At 40.0% G+C, this 22429-nt stretch overlaps 1 protein-coding gene across 1 annotated transcript in view; it reads left to right on the top strand.

Annotated features, from left to right (window-relative positions):
• The window catches only part of LOC106963979 (receptor-type tyrosine-protein phosphatase U-like), a 105345-nt gene that overhangs the window by 56043 nt on the left and 26873 nt on the right, over window positions 1-22429 (top strand). Inside the window, exons 13-19 of the mRNA XM_015059189.1 lie at window positions 8953-9091; window positions 10583-10612; window positions 11007-11167; window positions 11463-11650; window positions 14990-15062; window positions 16160-16236; window positions 20088-20105. Of these exons, the coding sequence (XP_014914675.1) occupies window positions 8953-9091; window positions 10583-10612; window positions 11007-11167; window positions 11463-11650; window positions 14990-15062; window positions 16160-16236; window positions 20088-20105 (686 nt within the window). The remainder of the gene's footprint in view (window positions 1-8952; window positions 9092-10582; window positions 10613-11006; window positions 11168-11462; window positions 11651-14989; window positions 15063-16159; window positions 16237-20087; window positions 20106-22429) is intronic.

Here is a 22429-nt window from a genome sequence, read left to right as displayed (position 1 = left end):
TACTAAAGGCGCAAACATACTCAGGTGTAATATTTTGTGAACCATGCAGACTATGCATTCTGTTGGCGGGCGGTGGTGATTTTGTTGTCGAGCGAACCGATTGCCTACATTTCTCGTGACAGATTCCTTCGTTTCCCACAATCCAAATGGATACTAGCTAGCTTGATGAGCTAGTTTAGCATCCAGCCCCAATTTCTCTCCACCACAGCAGCTATCACGCACCTGTTAGTGCGGCACAAAGCGGCAGTCTTGCTGCTGCGCATCATTGGACTGTTTGCACTGACTCACATCATCATACAAAACATTTAGATATGAACACTGTTTTCCACCAAGCAGTTTCCAAATTTGTGTACCAGGTCTTAAAAAGGTACCGTTGTACCGACGTGTACGGCGGACGTCTGCATTGATTCCACTTCAAGTACTCACGAACCTCTTCTAAGTTAGGCGCTCCTCAGTATATGGGGGACCTTTACTGACTAACACCTTATTTTTAAAGCAATGACTACAGCAAGCATAAACTGCTACTTCTTTAACTTCTTGTTGAGGCAAGATGTTTGCAGTGTGTATAAAACATACAAAAGATTTCTGAAATGAAACATTTTTCATTTCAGAAATCCAGTCTCCATCCTTCCATCCATCCAGTTAATAAACATTTGGTAGGGAAACCAATTAACATAAAAGTTAAGTTCTTCTGACCAGAGGACCTTCTTGTTCATGGATTGTGTCTCCAACATGATGTGTGGCTAACTGCAAACAGAACAACCTGCCCGGCTACTTTGGGTTGGTGTATTACATCAAATCCCTGTTAATCTCTCCTGAAGCTACTTCCATCAGGACCGTTTCAGGGGAAACGAGACAGATGTTGGATATCTTTGGACCCTGCAGAGGTCAGAGGCACGGAGAGCAGGTCTCTGGAAAGCTAACACTGAAGCTCAAATCTCATTTTTCTAACTGACGCCCTCGAGGTCTCAGAGGGCTTTGAGATCCACAGAGCCAACACGTCCTGAGAGACAGGAAGGACCAGAACTGTTTGCCTGAGAGACGGTGTCCATTAGGACGGCAGTTCAGATGGAGAGAAGGAGGAAAGACAGCAGAGGAAGTTTTTTTTCATCTATGATTACAACTGAAAAAGGTTTGAAGAACTCTAGAGAAAGATTTCCAGAAAATGCGAAAAAGAATTCCGCCTGGATTTCTGCAGCCGTTTTACCTGCGTCTGCATACAGAAGACAGCAGTGGGAGGAAGCAGAGGACACGCTGAAATCACATTTGTCTCAGAGGTGCCTCGAAATTTCATCCCGGCTTTTTCCTCATTCCCTCACTGCAGCTCATCTTTTCTCTGCCTTTTTCTTAATGCAGAATCCAGCCGGCATTAGCTGACAATATGTTTATTAGATATTACATTTTTCCATCCCCCCCACAAGACAGGCTGTCTATTCATGTCGGCTTAACCACTTAACAAACGTCAAATTCACATTCTAGTTCATTCAGAACATTTGATGTTTTTGCTTCAAATCCACTTAACAACTCAATGCAATCACAGCACAGCATAAATTCTCAGGATGTCTCCATTTATTCATGCTTTGCCGTAGATATAATAGGCCAGACCTTAACAATAAACAGATGTTGAAGTATTAGCAGCATAGAGCTGCAGTATGTAGCTTTCATAAACATTTTTTTTCTCTTAAACTGATCCCTATATCCTGACAGTAAAATTTGACACAGATAATTTGTGTCATAGTTGGAAAAGTCCGTCTTTATATAGGAAAAATGAAGGTGAATGAACATGATAGTGTCTTAAAAATGAATCCACAAGCAATGCACTTATTCATGTACATAATTTGTCATGATCTGTAGAGAGTTTGGTTTGTGTTGTTCATTATTGCCAGATTATGCCACCAGGAATAAATGAACTCATTTTACGTAGAATCTTTTTTTTTTTTTTCCATTAAAAACTGAATTCTACCGTCTGCAGCTCCCATTTTAAAGCTATCTAGATTTGGGTTCATTATTTCGATTTAGCAACAAATAGTTCAGAAAGACAAGAAGTTGTCCATAACTAATAGTAGAAAAAAAATCACATATAATTCAAATGTATGAGGATTACAAACTGACTGCACTGTAGATAAAATGCATTTGGTACAAGACTAAAAATCCCTCTATATGTATTTTGGATGAGTTCATATGTGAGAATATACTTAACAATGGTATGAGTTTCATGGCAATATTCATAAGTGCTACTGTGAAGTATTAAATCAGAAGAGGAATATGCATTTAAATCTGTAAGATATAGAGTCTAATATTTTGTCTCTTTTATGCAAAAAGAGAAAAATACTCCTCTTCTTTAAAAAACAGGTAAATTCTCTTAGAATACTATCAAAATGTAAATAAAGTTGAAATCAAAGTTCAATAAAGTCGCATAAAAACTACCTTTGAAACAAAAAAGCAACATAAAAAGCTAATTTTTCACCATTATTGTAAGAGAATTTAAAACCCAGTGAATCTTCAGCCACAGAGAATGATCTGATGTGTTTTGTTGGAGAAACATAACGGCTACAATATTAATTAGACATTAGATACAAATTAAAATGATGCGACAACAATTCAAACGTATAAAAACAAGCAGAGAGAAAATTTCAATTTATTACCTAGTGACAACAAATAATTGTCAATTTTTTGCAACAGTGAAACTTTGTTTTTCTCATCGACTAAATTCTTTAGCTGCAGAATACGGAAATTAGTTCTTAATGGAAAAATGAAATTGAGCTTGTTTATTCTCATTGACATAATCTGACAACAATGAGCAACACAAAATGAACTCCAGACTGAGCTCTGAAATTCCTCATCACAACGGAGGCAACTTCAGAGAAAATGAGAGCAGAAATGTGATTTATCTTTAAATGAATCTAGTAAAAAAAAACAAAAAAAGAAAGAAAAAAAACCTCATGGTTATACATAAAATAACTTGAGAACATCCAACGTGCTGTCATCTTCAGGAAATATGAATATGATATCACTTCTTATGTCTTATTGCCTGACAGATTCCCAGCAAAGTTGCAGAAAATGATCACATTCAGCAGATTTAGATCGTTTCCTACTTGCTGCACATTATTAACACACAGGTGTTTGGAGCTTATTGATTTGGTTTTTCGTTTTCTTTTTTTTTTTTCTGTGGCTGTACAGAGTAGGATTTTAGTCACTTTCAGTGCAGTGGACTTATTTATGTATATCTCAGAGCTAATGACGTGTGTTTGGGTTATGTAGTGGAGCAGCTCTGCAGAGGGACGACGTGACTAATGGACGACTCTCCTCCACCACGAGGCTCATCTGCTCCGTTCCTCTGGTACCAGAATAATGAAATGTGTCTTTTCTGATCTGTTTCAAGCCAGCGAGCTGATATTAAACATTACTGTGAAACACGCCTCTATCTGTTGTAGTGCACGTCTATTAAACCCAGTGGACATGCTGAGGACGACCACAGCTGGATCTTTTGTTGTTGTTGTTGTTGTTGTTCCAATTAAATTTTCTGCAATAGCCAGTTTCATAATGTGACCCAAAGGCAGAATGACTCACCCTGCAGGATGAGTGGGTTTGCTCAAAGACTTGCCAGCCTGGATGTTTTGCTCTGAGCTAAAAGTCTCTACAGCTTCATTAGCCGAACACAGCGATTTGCTGCTCATAATGCTTATTCAGACACTTTCTGTCACACAGCAACAAACACTGATGTCATTCATGACCTGAAAGGCCACCACATAGTCTGAAAGGTGAAGGATGCGTCTTTTGTTCACATTTTCTTTTTTTCCGGTTTAATCCATCATCTGAAAATAAAAAAAAAAGTGTAACTGCAAACCTCCCAAAACATGACTGTCCACTTAAAACGGCGGACCAGGCAAGGAGGGTGTTAATCATCCAAACAGCCAAGAGCTCCACAGCTCAGTGGGACAATCGGTCAACATGACAATCCTAATGGAGGAATGGCAGAAAGTGATCTACTGTTGAGGATAAGGATCCCTGTTTGGAATAAGCCATGTAAGGGTCAGAACAACCAGGCTGTAGCCATAGGAACACATTCTGTCCCTTACAGGCGAACTCCTCCATGTGTGTTGAAAAGCTCTCACTGTACATCGACCTGAACGCATCAACCATGTCGACTCTGAATAACTTATTATTCTTCCTGTGCTGCTGTGTGAGGTCTGCGCTCTTCTTCTGCGCATGTGAGTTCGCTTTGGAGTTTCAAACTCTTCACTCGGGACTCTCATTGCAGTCATATTTAAGTAGTCTGAATTACCACGCCAAAAAAAAAAAAAAAATCATATTTCAGCAAAAAGTCAGAACTGAGCATCTAGACCTGCTGTGTGAAAGTAACACACTGTCAGAACCAAACAGCTTAATCTACACAACTGCATGCTAAAAATGAATTTCAAAACTAACTAATTGGGCAGATGAACAATGACGACGCTTTCTTTACATCCTTTTTTGTTTTTAATCTTAATTGTTGCCTGTGTGAATGTGTCCCATGTCAACAGCTGAATGCAAAATATTGTTTCGTCAGACCTAACGATTAACAACGAAAGCCACATTTTTCCAGATTTTTATTTGTGAGGTTTTCTAATGTCAGCCTCGTAAAAACTCTTCAGACTGTAAGGTGACAGATGATAAGGGAGCCTTTAATAGAACTAGGGCATCAGTTTAATCTGATTCCCAAGCCAGAAATGTTTGGCTTGTCTTTCCAGAAGCTGCTGCTGCTGATATCAGAGGTTTTTGTTGTAGCGCAGCCACAAGAGGTTAAGTATAGCCTAGGAGCATCATGTGGATGTGATTGTTACTCGACATACACCGCTTTAGGTAAATGATGCTACATCATTGCCTTTATTTGCATTTGATTCCGCAGCATATCCAATTTGATCACTTGGTGCGCACAACAGAAATACGTCACTACCATCAAATTTTCATGAATATAATTTAAATATTCCAGAACTAATTGGATTATTATGTTACTTTATAAACTGTGTGGCTGTATCTGTCTGCACCGGTGAATAGTTACTCACGTCAGCATGCTGAATGCTTGGAAAGGCTCCAACTGACAGTAGACAGACCTACTTTCTGATGTACTGAGCTAATATTTGACAACTTCTTGACAGTTATAGATGATATTTGGAACACTTAATATCAGATCATTAAGCATTAAATAAGTGGGAATAGTAACATACTCCATCTTCCTGACAATATCCATGCATTAATTTTACACTCTTCATCCCAAGACGCACATGCTGTACAAACTGCATACTTCAGACATTTAATATTCCATAAAATGTTTCAGTTCTTCATGTTTAGACTCAGTTGAGACATTTTTTGTGTCAGCGTATATATTTATAGAGGGAAATCTGAAAACATTGGCAGCAGTAGCTCAGCAGGAAGGTGTCACCTTTAAACAAAACCCCGGACCAGATGAAGCTTTTATTAAAAAAAAATAAATAAATAATTAAAACCTGAACAAAAAAACCTGCTAAGTTGACTAACTTGGTCAAACATGACATGTTAAAATAAACTGCAACAAATAAATAATAGAGCATGATGTCACTCAGAGCACAAAGCACAGAATTAGACCACACATGACCACCGATGCTTGATCTAGTTTATTTTTGTCAATATTTAGACCAATTCAGATCGGTGCATCTCCAGTTCTCTGGTTATAAGAGTAGAATATGAGGCAAGTCTTTTAAGTCAAGTTAAGCTTGTGAAGCTATTGGTGTATTTCAATTTGCTGTACTGGTGCAGAGTTGTCAAATAAATTTGTAATTCAGTACATTTGTGTCTGCGTTTAAAAAAAATATAAACTTTTTAGGTCAGTTCTGCTCTGTTTTTTGTATCAGATCAGAATCATTTGATAATAGACCTCAGATATCGGTATCGGTATCAAAAGTGAATAAAGTGGAACCAGCAGAACCTGAAGTCTATTAGGAACATCTGGATCAGTCAGATGATTATGGATTTGACAAACAGAATTTTAGGTTCTATTCTGAATTTAACAAGTTTTTTATTTAATATATTAACAGATATAATGTTTGCTCCGAGTGCTGCAAAATGCCTAAACATATACTTGTTATTATAATCCAGAATTTTGTCTTACAACTAATTTGCATTTGTTGATTTCCTTCTTTTTCCATCAGCATCTTGCATCCACCACTGTCACCATCCACTGAGTTACTGAAACGTAGATCAGGTGTGGATGTGAAGGGCAGTAAAACTATTGAAATGGCTCATTCACTGGCAGCCGGGGAGGAGTCTGAAATACAGCAGTTGAAATGCTCCTCTTCATCCTTTGCTATGTTTTTTTTTCATGCCGCATATATTGAAGCTGCCCTGGCATTTGGAATTCCATATCCTGTGCTGCTAGTGCTTATGAGAGCAAACAGAAAATGTATTTGCCTCATACATGCATGATGTGCACAGCCCTCTCATTTTTTTGGCATAAATCTGTCCAGAATACCAACAGATCTCCTGCTTGTCATCATTTCACTGAATATGCATTCAGGTATGGCTTTCCTGTGTCACGTAAACATTGATAGTCAATAAATTATAATGTGTGTTCAGATGAGGCTTGTTTCTCTGTATCTTTTGAAAATAATCAGTTTGGTTTTTGTGATCAAAGTTATTAAATTCACTCATCGTTTTTGCTCGAATTTGCAATTTTAATCAGTTATTACAACTTTTATGCAAATCTGACCTATCAGCTTAATATTTTCTGTATTTCCTTCTCCTTCTGACCAATCACTGCAACTCAGCTGAATATTGACCAATCTTTTTAGCCCACTCCTAATTTAACTTCTCTAAAGCCAAACCTGCAAGATGAAAGCATATGAGATGCTAAGTGTTAACATTTGCTTTTTCTTTTTTGCAAAAAACAATACTGTATGATTTGCTTCTGTATTGTTAACAGTTCATGTTAACTTGAATGACCAACATGGAATTCTCTTGTTGCACTTTGACCTCTCCTCAGGACATGATTTGATTTATATTAAGGTGCTATTTCAAAAAGGTGCTTGAAAATATTATTTGAAATGTAAATATTAATTACTAAAGTCTTTTTGAGAAGGTTATGTGAAGCAATTTATTTATTTATTTATTTATTTATTTATTTATTTATTTATTTATTTTTTTGGTGAGGAAAATTGCAACTTTGACCAGAACATTTTGAAAAATGTGCTGCAAAATCCATCATTTTAGACTGCAACAATCAGAAAAAACAAAAAAACAAAAACAAAACTAAAACATTGCATCATCCAGAAGATACTGTTTAAAAAAGCAGCTATTAAACATATTTCATTTATTAGGCCCACATTTTTGTGTTTCTTATTTGTCTAGAAAGTCAATAATCTTTACTGGGAGAAAGTCTTTCTGACCAGAGGGACACTGCTTCCACAATTACATCACTCAGCCTACAATCTAAGAAATTATAAAAATAAATGAATAGTATATTAAAAAAAAATCCTAAAACATTTATCAGTCGTCTTCCCACACATTCTACTGAGTCACAACCCGTCTGTTCATCAAATCTCAAACATCAATACTGATTTCAATAAAATGAATTCATCAGCAGGCCCTCAGAGGCTTCCTGTCTGCCAGCTCATCTCATCGCCTTCAATCATTAATAAGGTTGATAAACTGGGGGATGAATGAGTTATTATATTGGTTGTGTTTGCAAAGTGGAAGCCTGCACCGCCTTCCTGATGTCAAGGGAATGATTTCAACATAATAACCAACATCACATTGGGTTTTTACACATAATTATTTATTTATTTTGAACATACAATAAAAAATAAAAACAGGAAAAAAATAAGGTGAATAATTATGCTAACTGACAAATTTTACACAATTTGTTCTAAGACAACAAAAGATCTTATCATTTCCTGTCTCATCGACATCCAATCATCTTAATCTACCTTCACCAGATGAACTCAACGTATTGATTAATGACACTTAAACATAACATTCTCCACATTGAATGTACAATTATTTACACATTATTCACATCAACAACAGCATTTGGTCTTTGTGACACCCATCCTGTACAAGATATTTTACAATAAGCTAACTTTTTGTACAGTTTAAGCTGAGTAATTTTTGTAGTTTGAATTTATCCTTTAATCAAATTAAAAACTAATTTTAGTTGTTCTAATATGATGTTTTTTAAAATGTGTGGAGGTTGATGGTTTCTTACTTTGAACATAAATTGCAGTTTTTGAATTTTACAGGATCTCAGAATCGCAGTGCATTATATTTCAAAAATAATGGATTTGTTTGCTTCCAGTATTCCACTTTGTTTTTTGTTTTTTGTTTTTTTTGTATTACATACAGCGGCCGTAAGTTTGTTTTGTATGTGTTGCCCGAAATTTCCACACAATAACTCAGATATGATATTCTATTATTATAATGTCATGTTTTCATTCACCCCGATAAATAACAGAAATAAAGGCTTTAAAACATCCGCCTGTGAGAAATGAATCTATACGCTGCAAAAACACAAACTCTTTCCGAGTAGTTTTGGTTTTAGTTTTTAGTGGAAATATCTTAGTTCAGAAATAAGACAAAACTAACTTACAAATAATTTTTCAGCAAGAGATAAAAACTTGTTTTTCGTTAATAATTCTTAATATTGATGAAAAAGTACTTGTTGAATTGGCAGATTATTTCACTTATAACAAGGTATTGTTTTCCATGCCTCTAGTGAAATAATCTACCAATATTAAGGAGGTCTTTACTTAAAACAAGCTCCTATTTTTTGCTGTGAAGTTGTAATTTAGTTTTATCTTACATTAACTGTACTAAGATATTTGCACTAGAAACTGGACCAAGAACACCTGGTAAGATTTATTGTTTTTGCAGTGCAGAGTTTGTTTCACGTCCTTCAATAATGAAACATTTCTCTAACATTCTGCTCTGCTCCACCTACAGCTGCCTGTAAAGACTCCAAGCGAGCTCTGGAAGTATCCCAGCATGCCGAGGACATGGGCCTGATCCTGGGCGCCTGCGCAGGCGGTCTGGCGGTTCTGGTTCTCCTCCTGGGGGCCATCGTCATCATCGTGAAGAAGGGGTGAGTGGCTGTCGGCGTGGCCTGCCGGACCGGGACCGCTTCAGAACCCTTTTGACGGTTCTGCTGCCGGCTCTCTGCCCACCTGCGCAGCAGGTGATCCATCACCATCCCACTTGGCAGCCAACGAGAGTAAATCCCAGCCAGAGTTAGCAGAGCGCTAATCCTTCCCCTCGCCGGGGGCTTTTGTGTTCACTACGAAGTCATCGTGTCGGACCGTCACATTGGCTCTTGCTGGGCGGCGCCGGCCGCGCTCCACTTGCAAATCACCTCTGCAGTCGTTCGCACCTGCACCGTGCTTCTCCCTGCGCTTGCCGGGCGACGGTGGAACGCTCGTCTTGAGTGTAAAAAATTTCATCAAGGGGCATGTTATTCCATTGCCCACTCAATTACATGAGGCGGGCAGCTGTGAGGTGCCAGTGGACGGCCTGGTAATTGGTTAGGAAGGTTGTTTTCTATTTTCCAGGAGGGGGCTGGGAGATTCAGAGCTCTCTCTCTCTTTCTCTCTCTCTCTCTCTCTCTCTCTCTCTCTCTCTCTCTCTCTCTCTCTCTCTCTGAACGGAGGTAGAATGAATAGGGAGTGTTTAGAAGGAGGCAGCGACTGATAAGATTCAGCAGCCATGTTTATATTCAGCCAAAAGATTAGGCCTTTCTGCATGTACAGTCACTGCATTTGCTATAATTGGGTGAAAAACTAGAATACCCCTTCCCTCCCACCACCCCCATCACCGCCCCATATACACATAATCACACACACAGGGGAGCAGAGTTTACGCCAAGCATATTTTTGATACTGATGCATTTATTTGAAGGTTTAAGGTCGCCCTAGACTCTTGTAAAATATTTTAAAGCTTCATTTTATATGCCATAAAGTTGGAAATTTTATGGCATAAATGACTGAATAAGTACAACCCCCCCCAAAAAACCTTTGTTTTTAATTTCTATCTGTGATCTTTCAGACCCCAAACACAGCCATAATGCAAAAAAAATTTAAAAATCATACAGCGAGTTCTCCATCTCACGATTTAATAAATGACATCAATCAACATCAGATTTGATTAGTTTTTAAAGACTCCAATTAAACACTGAGTTGAAATGACTCTCTTAGGTTTAATCAAAGCCTCTTTCACAGAAAGACGACTGAGACGCCTTCATGTGTTTTTGAAAAGAATCTGGTCTGACTGGCCAGTTTAAATTTGGTTTACCACCAACGTCCAATGTTTGTGTCTCAGACTCTGCAGCAGGACGCTACCCATACCTGAAATTGATGATTGAGTAGCCGATGGTCTGGACTCCTCTGTGGGAGGTTCAGAGCTGCCCCACATATCAGAAGCTTCCCTTTAATACCCTGACTCATGATACTGGGAACACAGCGTTCAGCAGCATTCAGACAAACTCTTCATTTCTTTTGTTGATGCCCATCTGGATGAACCATAATCACCTCTCTTCCTGTTGTTCTCTCCTCACTCTCTGTCTCTCCTTCACGCTAATCAGAAGGGACTTCTATTCTTACCCTTACTACCCGTAAGTTACTCCTCTGTCCCTTTGCTTTCCACCCTCCCCTGACTGTCCCTCGTAGCTCCCGGAGTATTAGAGAGGAAATAAGCATTGCTGCCCCCCCATTCCCTCCACCCTCACCCTATGCTATTGAACACACCACCTCCACCTTCTTCCAGACCCACAGACCATTTCTTGCTATCTGATCTCACCCCTCCTTCCCTCCCTTTCATGCAATTTCAATCTTTCCTCCCCTTATCCACCCCTCTCACTATAATTTGTCATCTCCCCGCCAGCCCACCCCTCCTGTCCTTCCTTATCTCGTTTCCCCTGTCTTACACTCAATCTTCTTTCCCTTCTTTGCTGGCCTCCTTCTGTTATGTCTCTCTGTCCTCCCACCGCTCTGCGTGGGTCTCTGCAGTAGGAAGAAGGTGGCCATAAACAAGGCGGCCATGTCCTACAGGCAGGAGAAGAGCCGGAAGCTGAGCCCGCTGGACTGCAGCCTGACGGAGCAGAGCACCCTCCAGCAGGACGAGAGGATGGCTCACTCCTTCATGGACGCCCACGGCTGCAATGCTCGAAGTAAGGCAACGGCGAGGAGCATATGGGGCGCTCTCGAGAAAAAACTGTCTGGAGACAAAGCAGCTCCCTCCTTCCTGACCTTCAGCTTTGTTTACTTCCAAGCTTGCATGCAATCTGCTCTGCCAAGACACATGGTGCTCTCAGCAGAGAAGTCTCTTGTCTGTTTGAATATTCCACTCAGCCCTCCCTTCAGAAACGTTGACTTCCCTCTCCCTCTGCTGCTGCCTTCACTTATTTGCATGGATGTAAATAAAATAAAAGATTGTATTGCAGTGTGATTTCTGTGTGTTGCCAGATGAGCAGCGTAGCTCGGTCAACGAGTCCAGCAGCTTGCTGGGAGGCTCGCCGCAGCGCCACTGTCGGAGGAAGAGTTCGCCGTACCACACGGGTCAGCTCCACCCGGCGGTGAGGGTCGCCGACCTGCTTCAGCACATCAACCAGATGAAGACGTCCGAGGGATACGGCTTCAAGCAGGAGTACGAGGTGAGGCGGGAGGCAAGGGAAGAAGAAAATCAAGCTCCTCTGTTTTTTCCCAGAGCTGTCAGTACAGAAACACACAGCTCAGTCAGAAACAACCAATCAGAGCCAGGAGGAGGGTCTTGGCGCTGACAACCACTCTCGTGTATGCACTACAGCTGGTTCATCCCAATGGAGCCATGCCATGCTATGGATGGATGGACGGACTTTATTTTCATGTCATTCACCTTTTTACAGGTGTCCCACCCAGGTGGGACTCTCATCCAGGTGTCCTCAGGGAGGAGGTGGAAGGTTTTGTTTTTTTTCACGGAGAACCTTTTTGAATTGGGACACCACACGCCAAATTTATCAGATTTTGATTTGTAAAAAACGTGTGAACTTCTCACCACGTCTCAGATACAGGGCCTACTACGTAAATCCCTACCTAAAGTCTGTGGCTGTAAGCTCACAAAATGTTGAACATTTTCAAGGGACAGGAATACTTTCGCTATGTATCGTATCTGCTCTGGACGGCACATCCAGTCTTGGCCGATTCTCTTCGATTCTGGACGAGAGAAATGTGCATGGCCTCGAGCGCCGCAACAGTTTGTTTCTTTTGTTTGTGAGCATTTTTTAGACAAACTCCACGAAGCCGGGCCCCTGAACAGCTGAGCTCGCCAGTTTGCTGGCGAAGACCTTGCGCCGAGCCCTACAGGCTGTTGTGTAAGCTCTGACTGCTCAAGAACACTCGGGTTTCCATGGCCAAGCAGCTCAGGCGCACATGGAGGACGATCCTTCACCACTCCAACAACTACAGCGAGAAAAACAAGCAGAAACAATCACACAGCGTCTTCTTTATTCATTCATGACCAATCAGGGAAAATGAAGTTTCCCTCATTAGTGCTGGGTGAGCCTGTTCGAACTAATTGCGCCTTCCAAAGTCACACCTGTGGCTTCGCTCTCTGCCTGCTATTATCTGCAGTCCTCCAGATCAAACAGTTGTGATGAGTCTTTTTCGCACCTCCACCTGCCGGAGAGCGAGATGCACTTTTTCGATTCATTAAGTCATCCCTCGCAGGCCCGGCAAATTTCCCGCTAACAAAATCAATATATGGGTCGCTTTTTCAACTCGGCACTCTAGCTTCCCATCGCCTGGAGAAATAAACAAGATGAAGGAGATCAGCGAGCACTCTGCTGTCAGACTTCATAACCCTTATTCCCCACCGGGGCCGGCTGGCTCTGTCATTGACCATTGATCAGCAGACGTCTGGCGAGGGCCCTCAGGGGCCTGTGTGGGGCGGTGGGAGTGGAGGGGGGTTACAGTATTTATAAGGAGCTTTGGATTCCTTATCATGTTGAGCAAACAGGAAGTATTTAGATAAAATATTATATCAAGGATGCACCACGTCGAAGCCAGAAATCACAAGTATTGGTTGGAAGTGGTTAAAGCTGCAATGTGTAACTTTTACAAAAAATATCTTTGTAAAAATATCTTGTAAACTGTTACTATGTTGTGACACTATAACATGAGAGAAACAGCTTAGGGTTATCATTGCATCCCTAAGCTGTTACCGTTACAGGGAAACTGTTTATCTGCCGTCATTGGTAGCTATGCTAACTAGCTTTAGCATTTGTGGCAGGCGATGTGGTGGTGAAAGGAGAGGGAGGTGTCAGGAGGTTCTGGCTCTGACTGGGAATGCTGGGAGAAGACAGATTTGCTTATTTTTACTTTTTACAGATTATACTGTCACAACAGGATAATCTTAACCAGTATGTAAAAAAGGTATTTTTTATGAATGTTACATAATGCAGCTTTAAACTGCAGTTGTCACCTGCAGATAACATTAGGTTTTGCTTTTCAGTGAGCAACACTGAAGACGGTATACACCAATGAGGCATAAGATAATGAACAGCACCAGATTACATTTTTTTCACTAATGCGCCACTTGCGTGTCCAAGTTCAGAGTAGAATGGCCGTTGTTTTCCTACACATTTCCAATTTCCACTTGATTCTCATCTCCCTTCAGTGCTCTGGGGGATTTTCTCCCATCCACTTGGATTCCTTTGGTAGAGTTTCTACTGAGTCAATCAGCGAACAGAAGAATAAGTTATGAATGATGACACTGATTTTCAGCTCCATTTTAGAATTACAGTCTGTCTGTGGTTTTAGCGATGGCAGTGGAGGACGTGAACGAAGCCGTTCAGTTCGTGTTGGTCACGTTTCTAAATATTTAATTAACGTTAACAGCTGTTTGGATTGGCACTTCTCTCTTTGCAGTGGAGAACTGTTGTTTACAGCACATCACAGGCAGATGTTAATGATTGGGTAAAACATAAATATTCAACAGAGGCCACGCCTCCAGGAAGCAGCTGTTTCTCAACAGCCGAGAGCCCAGACCCTCTGAACGAAGCAACTCATAAAACAAACTGCTGGTTTTTACCAGGCTACATTCAGAGTGATGTCAGCACGCCCAAGGCCACCATCTTGTCTACAGAAATATTGTCAGATAGGTGGAGGTCCACTGTTTCTACTTGAGCCACCACCTTTCTGTTTCTAAAACATTTATCTGAGAGAAAGTGGTAAAGCGAAACACATTTCCACATCATAAGTACTGCTGCTAAACAAAAATGCTTGGAATTTGCATATGAAATTGTCTCTGGTAATTAATATTAACTGAAATATGACCTGCATCCATTAGTGGCTGGTATAGTTCTCACATCAACTTGTGAGAACCATACCCAGCTCTTCTGATCTCTTGGTCCAGTTTACTGTTATCCATAAAGCAAGGAGATTAAACAACAAGTTCAAATGCAAAAGAAAACGACGGGGGTCTTAAATCAATCTCACCCAGGTGCAAAGCTGTTCATCCTCGGCTTTTTACCATCAGCGCAGATCCAGTGACACATTTTGCGGCGGCGGCAGATTCTCTTGATGGAAGCCGTATACTGTAAACAGCAGCGGACCTCCAAGGTATTCCAGAATGGCGGCTTGTTTAAGCAGCGCGCCTGTCTCTGCATGCGGAATGAGGGCGAGCGCAGCCTCAGCCTCTCTGTGATGTGTTGTGGCAGATGTCTGCTGATGACTTGGCAAGAGGCTTTAATTCAGGAGCTAATCAGACCTTGGGGTAGCTCTCGGGAATGCATTAGCAAACTCAGTCTAATTGCGACTTTCAAGGTGTTTCAAAGACACATCATGTGGGGTTTGTTGTTGTTACTTTTATCTTTTTTTTCCCCTGTAAAACCAAAGTCATTATTAGAAGATATAAGCAGACTGAAGGCAACTCTTTCCCCAGGTGTCTGTTTTTTATGAGTAGCGGTTTATTAGCAGTAACACTGTAATCTTAACTGTAATTTCTGACTTTGCAGAGTTTCTTCGATGGCTGGGATGCCACCAAGAAGAAAGACAAGACCAAAGGACGACACGACAGCCTGCTCAGCCGTGAGTAAAGCTCAGCAGGAAGAGGCCCGGCCCGGGCAGTCATGATGTTATTTTTAAAGTAGAGCTACTCTGCTATAATTGACAAGGGTTTGTAGGACTGGGTGATATGGCTTCAAAATAAAATCTCCTATTAGTTAATATCAAATCAACATGTTGAATCCATAGCTGTACTGTAAATCGGCCAACTTAAAACGCTGCATATGGAGCCTCTTCCAAGTAGGCGGGACTTGTTGCTCCAATGCCTGAATGACGTCTCTTCTGATTGGCTGATAGATGATGAGCGCTAGAACCATGGCTGAATTCTGAATATATCTCCTCTAACAACGAGTTTAAATGCAAACTCAAATCCGTCCTTTGATTTTTAACCCTTTATGTCCAAAATTTTAAATCTCCGCCTGGATAATTTTGCTTATTTTAATTGTACGCAGTTCTTTAAATGTTCTTTGAGTAAATATATTTGCCCATTTATCCATAACAACTGGAACATCTAGCAAGTTTTTTTTTGCAAAATCACCGTCTATTTAAAGAATGCCCCTCAGATTAATTTCACTCCCTGCTACGGGGGAGGGGAGTGGTTGGGGGGTTTGGGGGGGTATTGTTATAATCCGATATTTACTGGAAAGCACAACTTCTCTCCTTCAAGAAACCGTTGGAATTTTTCAGATAGCACGAAATGTGGTGGAATTACGGTTCTACAGATTTGGCTTATAATGTGAACGAGTTTATTCACATGTGATTTTAATATCATGTAATGGATACGCCACAATTGCGAAATTGTGTTTTATTTGACATTAGCAGAAAAAACGTACACTGAGATTTATAACAGAAGCGCAGCTAGTATGAGCATTAGACAGAAACATGAAAAGGTTCCCAAACATCAAATACAAATTATACAGTAAAGAGAAATTAGAGGAGGCTGAACAACAGGAAACAGTATTTAAACCCACCAAACAGTTGCAGCGCTAACTCAGAGTGCTAACGGAGTTTCCATTTGTTTCATTTGGATGCTAACAGGAAACCAGAGTGAAAAGCAAAATAAGGTATACATGGAAAAACAGACAGAAATACAAACTAACCCTCATTTTCCTTCATTCCAGCTGATCGACATCGAGTCAAGCTCCACTCTCTGCTGGCAGACCCCAGCTCAGATTATGTCAATGCCAACTACATAGATGTAAGTTGAATTCCTAATGTCTTCTCTTTTTGTAAGGCTTGACCCCACTGCTTTACCAGCCACCCCACTCCTCCGCACGCTGCTGGTCTCAGCCGTCCTGTAATGGTTGCACCGACGGCACGGCGGTGTATTTCTGCTCCAGCGTATGTGGGCTTTCTGCTCAGATGTTATCACACAGAGTCCAAACATCCTACAGGAGCCCAGAAGCTCAGAGCAGCTCTGCCTCGTGACTCGCCCCCGGTGCTGCAGTGAAGCAGCCGGGGCCTGAGCGCGGCTCTGCTTCCAGACGCTGTGATCTCACCTCCAGGTCAGATCCGGCCAGCGTCAGGCTGGACTGAGGTTATCAAAGTTAATTAAAACTAACTAAAATTGAGAAAACTTTTTCTTTAAATTAAATAAATAAAAAATGGGGAAAAACTATAAGTAGCTGATTTGAAAATCTAAAACATACTGAAATTATGGATATAAAATCCTTAATTTTTGTATTTGTGAATCTATTTATTAGATTTCAAATTATTGTGATTTTTTTTTTTTTTCCCCCCACACAAGCAGTTTATGTCAGCTGTCGGCAAATTACGGCTCTCCATACTCCTGATGGTGACGTTTAGTCCACAAAATGGTGGCAACAAAAGTTGGATGAAAACTCCAGGCTGTTCGACAAGTACAATTTTTTTAAATGGTTATTCTGTTGAGTAATCATTACCCAACTGATGTACACATAAACCTTTGCGTTACGACAGTCAGAAGCATCTCCAGCTCAGGCTGTGAGCTTCACTTTTCTCTCATAACAGGAACCTGAAAACAGGTCAGTGTTGTTCTCTGGGTTTTGACTGAGGGGGTTGAAGTTTTAGCAGCTTCTTGTTATCTTTGAATGCATTTTCTCTTATTGTCAAACAAGGAGAAAAAAAAAGGGAAAGTAGGCGGAAGAGCCGAGGGAGAGAAAAGCGTGTTTAGTGTGGCCTCCTTATTCCCCTTGAGTGGTCTGTAAGTGCTCCATTAGAGTGAAAGCTCTAAGGACCTTTGTGTAATTAATTGGCCATCGACATCAACAGTTCCAAATTATGTACAGAAAAGACCGAGGCTGAAATGCGCCGATCTGCTGGTTTCCCCTCTTATTCATCAGAAAACGGCCATTTTAGTGAGACATTTAGTTGACTGATGAACCACAGTCATTGCCAAGTTTCATCAGCTGCAGAGGAGTTGAGACTTAGAAAATGTCTCGACTGGAACAGCCAACCGTCCTGTACTAACCGATATGAAGTCAGTGCAACAGGTTTGGCTAATGACAGTTTTCCCAAACTACAAACTGTACCATGGACGTGACGACCGGTCATCTGCAGCTCCACGTTTAGACACAACAGTCAGCTGAGGCTCCTGTAAATGATAAACACAATTTCAAATTTACTCTAAGTGGAATTTATGTACAGTCATGGCCAAATGCTCCAGTGGTGAGAGAAATGTATTTAGCATGAATTTGCATGAATTATAACCTGACACACACTGCACACTGAAACAGGTTGTTTGGAGCACACACACACTTCCTCTGGCTCTTCAGCTCTGTCAGTTGGAAATCCTTAACATACTCCTCTTCAGCGTATCTTCATCTCCCTCGTCTTCCAACGTTTTTGAGACTGTTAGTCTTTCCAAAACGACTCCAGCTGTAACTCCCAGCTGAACTCATCTTCAGACAAGCTATGGATAACAGATAAAAAACAGATGCTGTTACTGAAGTATTTCACAGAACAGTAACGTATTGGTGAAAGTGCAAACTAAAACATAGATGATGGGCTCTAAACCAACATGTTGATCCAGTTGGGTTGTTGTGACAGGTTGGTTTCTACGTTGGTATGGAGGAATTTTCAGCCACTCTTATCGGGAGATTTATTTTGGAGGGTTTTTTTTTTTTTTTTTTTACGTGGACGCCCTGTTTAAGGTTATGTTGGGGCACCTCAGTTGGATTTAAGTCCAGACTTTGACTAGACAACTTTTTATGTGAGCTTGTATTACTTAAGCATGAGTTTAGTCTCAAAGTGAGGTCTGTATGTTTTCCTTCTGGATTTCAGAGATTTTTTCTTTATGATTCCTTCAATTACAGCAAGTCATCCAGGTCCTAAAGACATGAAACAGTCCCAGGCCATCACACCACCACCACTATGTTTAGCAACGTGTGGAATTTTCATCTTTCTATTTTTTTAAAATGTTTTTTTTAGCAAATGTGAAACGACCCAGTGTGATCTCTTTGGTCACCCGTAGTTCTGGACATGGAACTCTAATAGTGACTCATGTTTTCTTCATTTAACGGCAAACGGCTCCCACTGTTGTTCACTGGAGTCTCAAAGACTTTGAAATGGTTTTGTAGCCTTTTCCAGCCTGATAGATTCCAACGTCTTTGTGTTTTATCGGTTCTCTAAATGCTTTAAATGGACACATAACACCATAAACCTAAAGCCAGGGGAATGTTTTTTTTTTTTTTTATTAGTGACTACAAAGGGTTCAGTATAGATGAAGTTAAAATCACTCAGCCAATAAGACGTATTGCTATTATACTGGGGCCTCTAGCTATGTTTCCATTTACTGTATAATTGGGCAATTTGACAATTTGAAAATAAATTAGCTTAATAGAAACACACCAATATCAAAATAATTTGTTTTTCATTAAAAATCTTTTGCATTAGGGTGGCGTGTTTTTTTTTCTTTTCTTTTTTTTCTTTTTTTTTTTTTTGGCCGTATCAAAATCGGTTTTTCTTGCAAAGCTGCAAAGGAAACACTTGTTAGCTTCACACAAGTCAAATGATCAACAGCTGGATGTTGCCACTGTTGCAAACCATGAAGAACATGACAGGAAGTAGTCTGAGGATGAATTTGCAGCAGTTATTTTTTTCAATAATTCATTCATTGGTGATTATAACTGCGCTATTTAATGGAAACACCACAAATATGAAATTGTGTTTTTCTTTTTACACTTGCAGAATACAGAAAATGATTTACATACAGTATGTTTGAAATGGAAACTCAGCTACTGTCTTATTCATTCACCAGCAAACAAAAGAATGCCATCATTATGGCTTTGCATCTTCTGTCACCACATAGGATTTAGATTTTGCCTACAAACTCACACCTGAAAGAATAGTTTTCTGGATAATCCACAGCTTTACATTTACTGACATTTACTGGCAACAAAAAATGTTTGATTTCCAAAAGTGTTCAATAAGCTCCAGGGTCACCTGTCCCAGTACAGTGATGTACAGAATCATGATGCTACCAATACAGAACCAATTCTACACTAAGTATTGACTGATAGACTCCTGATATATCTACCCTTTAATTATTTAAGTGATGTGGAATTTTCTTTGACTAGACTTCCTTGTGTTTTTACAAAGAACCCTCCTAACTGAATTCTGTTGTGGGATTGTTCCTCACCCAGTGAAGTGGGTTGACTGAGAACACAGTCATGGATAAATCGTGAGATCAAAACATTTGTGAAAGAAAACCTCTTACAACAATTTGATTTGTGGATTTTTAAAAATGGCTGGTTTGTGACGTGCTAACACAAACAACAGAACAATCGATGCTGTAAGCATTGACTCTTCACATAAAGTATTAAACCACCTTCTTCTTTCTGTCCGTTGCTTTTTTAGCAGTAACTCTAAGACATGAAGCTCTTTAAGAAAAGGTTTCCTTCAAACACCAAAGTTGAACAACATCCTCTTCACAGGTCCTCTGCGGCCATCTCATCACACGTTTCCTGATCTGTAATCATAATAACTAGCTCTGGTCTTTTCCCTAACTCTCTTCTCTCTCTCTTTCTCTGTTTCCTGCTCCTCTGATTCTCAATCTTTTTGCCATCTTAGATTCGGATAAACAGGGAAGTAAGTACCTTGCTTCTCTTCTCTTTCCTCATCCCTCCATCCTTCTCCACTGCTTCTTCCTGGCAGCAGCAGCAGATTTTCTTGTCCTTGTTTAGTTTGAGCTCCTAAGCCTTTTCACCTGCGACATTCACGTTTTAGCATGTCTGTGACTGCAGCTGTCTCAGTCTCTGCCATCTTCTGCTGATGGAGATGTGCTCACCCAGAGGTCCTTTAAGATTGCAGAAAGTGCAGCAAAAGAGGAGAAAATCTTAGGTCAAGTCAAAGCTCATGTTCAGACATGCACTGAGTTACACAAGGCACCGTAAATATCTTCAGTGATGCTGGTTGTTGGAAAAACAGAAAATGGAGGATTTAGCCAGGTTTAGGGTCTAAAACCGTCAAATGTTATCATGAGAAATAAGAGCTGGATTTCTGACTACTCATCTGTTATAATCTGTGTCAATGGAGACCATTTAACTAAAGTCAGTCATTCACAGGATCCTCACCCCTGTTTGGGTAACTGGGGTTTTATTGACATTTTTAAATTTTGTGCGTAATATCAGCACCAATGAATAACCAGTTTGAGCATTTTAGCTAATAAAAATATGAAATTATAATAGCAGTTAACTGCAAAACAGTTTTCATCATTATCCATGCATGTCTTAGACCAAAGGTCTGAAACCTTTAGGATCCAGAGATCCTTCATATAGTAATAACACGATTTGTGAAAACCAATACTTATCTGAGCAGTGTAAATATCTTCCTACTTCAGGGCTCGTTCCAAACTATACAGCTGCTGGGATATAAACTCGGCTCATTGGTTCCATCTCAAATCAGGTTGTTTAGATGAGATTTAAAATTAGAGATCACCACCTACTATTGATTGAAAAATGTTGATGAATAATTTGGGTTTCATCCTAGTGACACACATAATAATCTGTGGGATTATTATCATATTCTTGCTGTGTTTTTTACTTTAAACATAAAAACATTGCTCAGTTTCATAACTTTACTGCTCAAAATGATTAGGAACTACCATACAAACTGTGAATGTTTTGGGGCAAACATAGAGATTAAAACTATTTCCTCGACATCTGAATGTAGATTTTATGCAACGACAAAGAAGTCAGCCAATATCTGACCTCCTTATATGTAAGCTGATAAAAGCTCTAATTTCACTCTTTTTCAGACCAGTTAGGTTATGGGGTGTATTAAATGTTCTAAGTATAAATGGGACCTCCTGTCTGAGCCCTCTGTTTTTACAGTTTCTCTGAAGGCAAAGTCATACTTAGCTAGTTTAGCAAGATACTGCATGCTTAGCATGGGTTCCTTCAGAAAGTACTCCGAACATCAAACTGATTTTATTACTGCACAAAGTTTCTCTCAGGCTAAGAAAGAGCAGCTTTATGAATCCTAACCAGCTGGAGGCTCATGGAGAATACAGCCAGAGCTAACGTTTAATCCTTAGCTTTTTTAATTCTACTCTGTTTGAAAATGTTAAAAACATCATTAATTAGTTGGAGTATCAGTGGGTAAACATGAGCTGACTTTTTTCAGATTTTCCTGCTGTTTGTTTTATCATTCCTTGTCATGTCGGTGTTGGGTTTGTGCTGTTTGAACTACATTTACAAATACTAGCTTCTTTATAAACACTAGCTGTGTTTCCATCAAAAATGTGCGCAAATCTTTGTCCAAAAAACAGAATTCAGTCTTTCATCGCTCATCATCTTTCAGCCAATCAGAGGAGACGTTGCCGTTTCATTCAGGTGTTGGAGGAACAAGCCCCGCCTACTTGGGAGTGGTTTCGTATGCAGCACTTTGGGAAAATTTTCCAGAAGAGTTATGGATTTAACACATTGGAATGATACAACTTTTTCTGAACTGTGATGCTGTGAGAGCTCTGAAGGAGCCAGCTGTACATTTTCCCAAAAAAAACATCTTCCTCCTACCACTTCCTGTCAGCTTCTTCGTGGTTCCTGTCAGTAGTAACATCCGGCTGTTGATCATGTGACTCGTGTGATGAAAAAAGTGCTTCCATTACAGCTTTGCAAAAATACATTATTTCAAGACGACTGAAAAAACCCACTTCACCAAGCGCAAAAACTATTTGATTGAAAACATGAGATTTTTGAATTTTACATGTTTTAGTTAAACAAATTTATTTTCGAAATTTCAATTTGTGCACTTTTATGGTTGATGGAAACGCAGCTACTGTTCCTGTTTCTACCTTCTGTTTTTGCCACTGAAGGATTCTAGTAACACCAGACTGCAGTTAAAATGTTTGGCATTTGTAAATTAGGATGGCAATGTTACAAAAGCTAGTTGTATCAATAATATGACTAAAA

This window comes from Poecilia latipinna, unplaced genomic scaffold (genome assembly GCF_001443285.1).
Source record: "Poecilia latipinna isolate Pla-1442-1.1 unplaced genomic scaffold, P_latipinna-1.0 Scaffold1609, whole genome shotgun sequence".
Lineage (NCBI taxonomy): Eukaryota > Metazoa > Chordata > Actinopteri > Cyprinodontiformes > Poeciliidae > Poecilia > Poecilia latipinna.
This window is presented reverse-complemented; position numbering and strand designations above follow the sequence as displayed.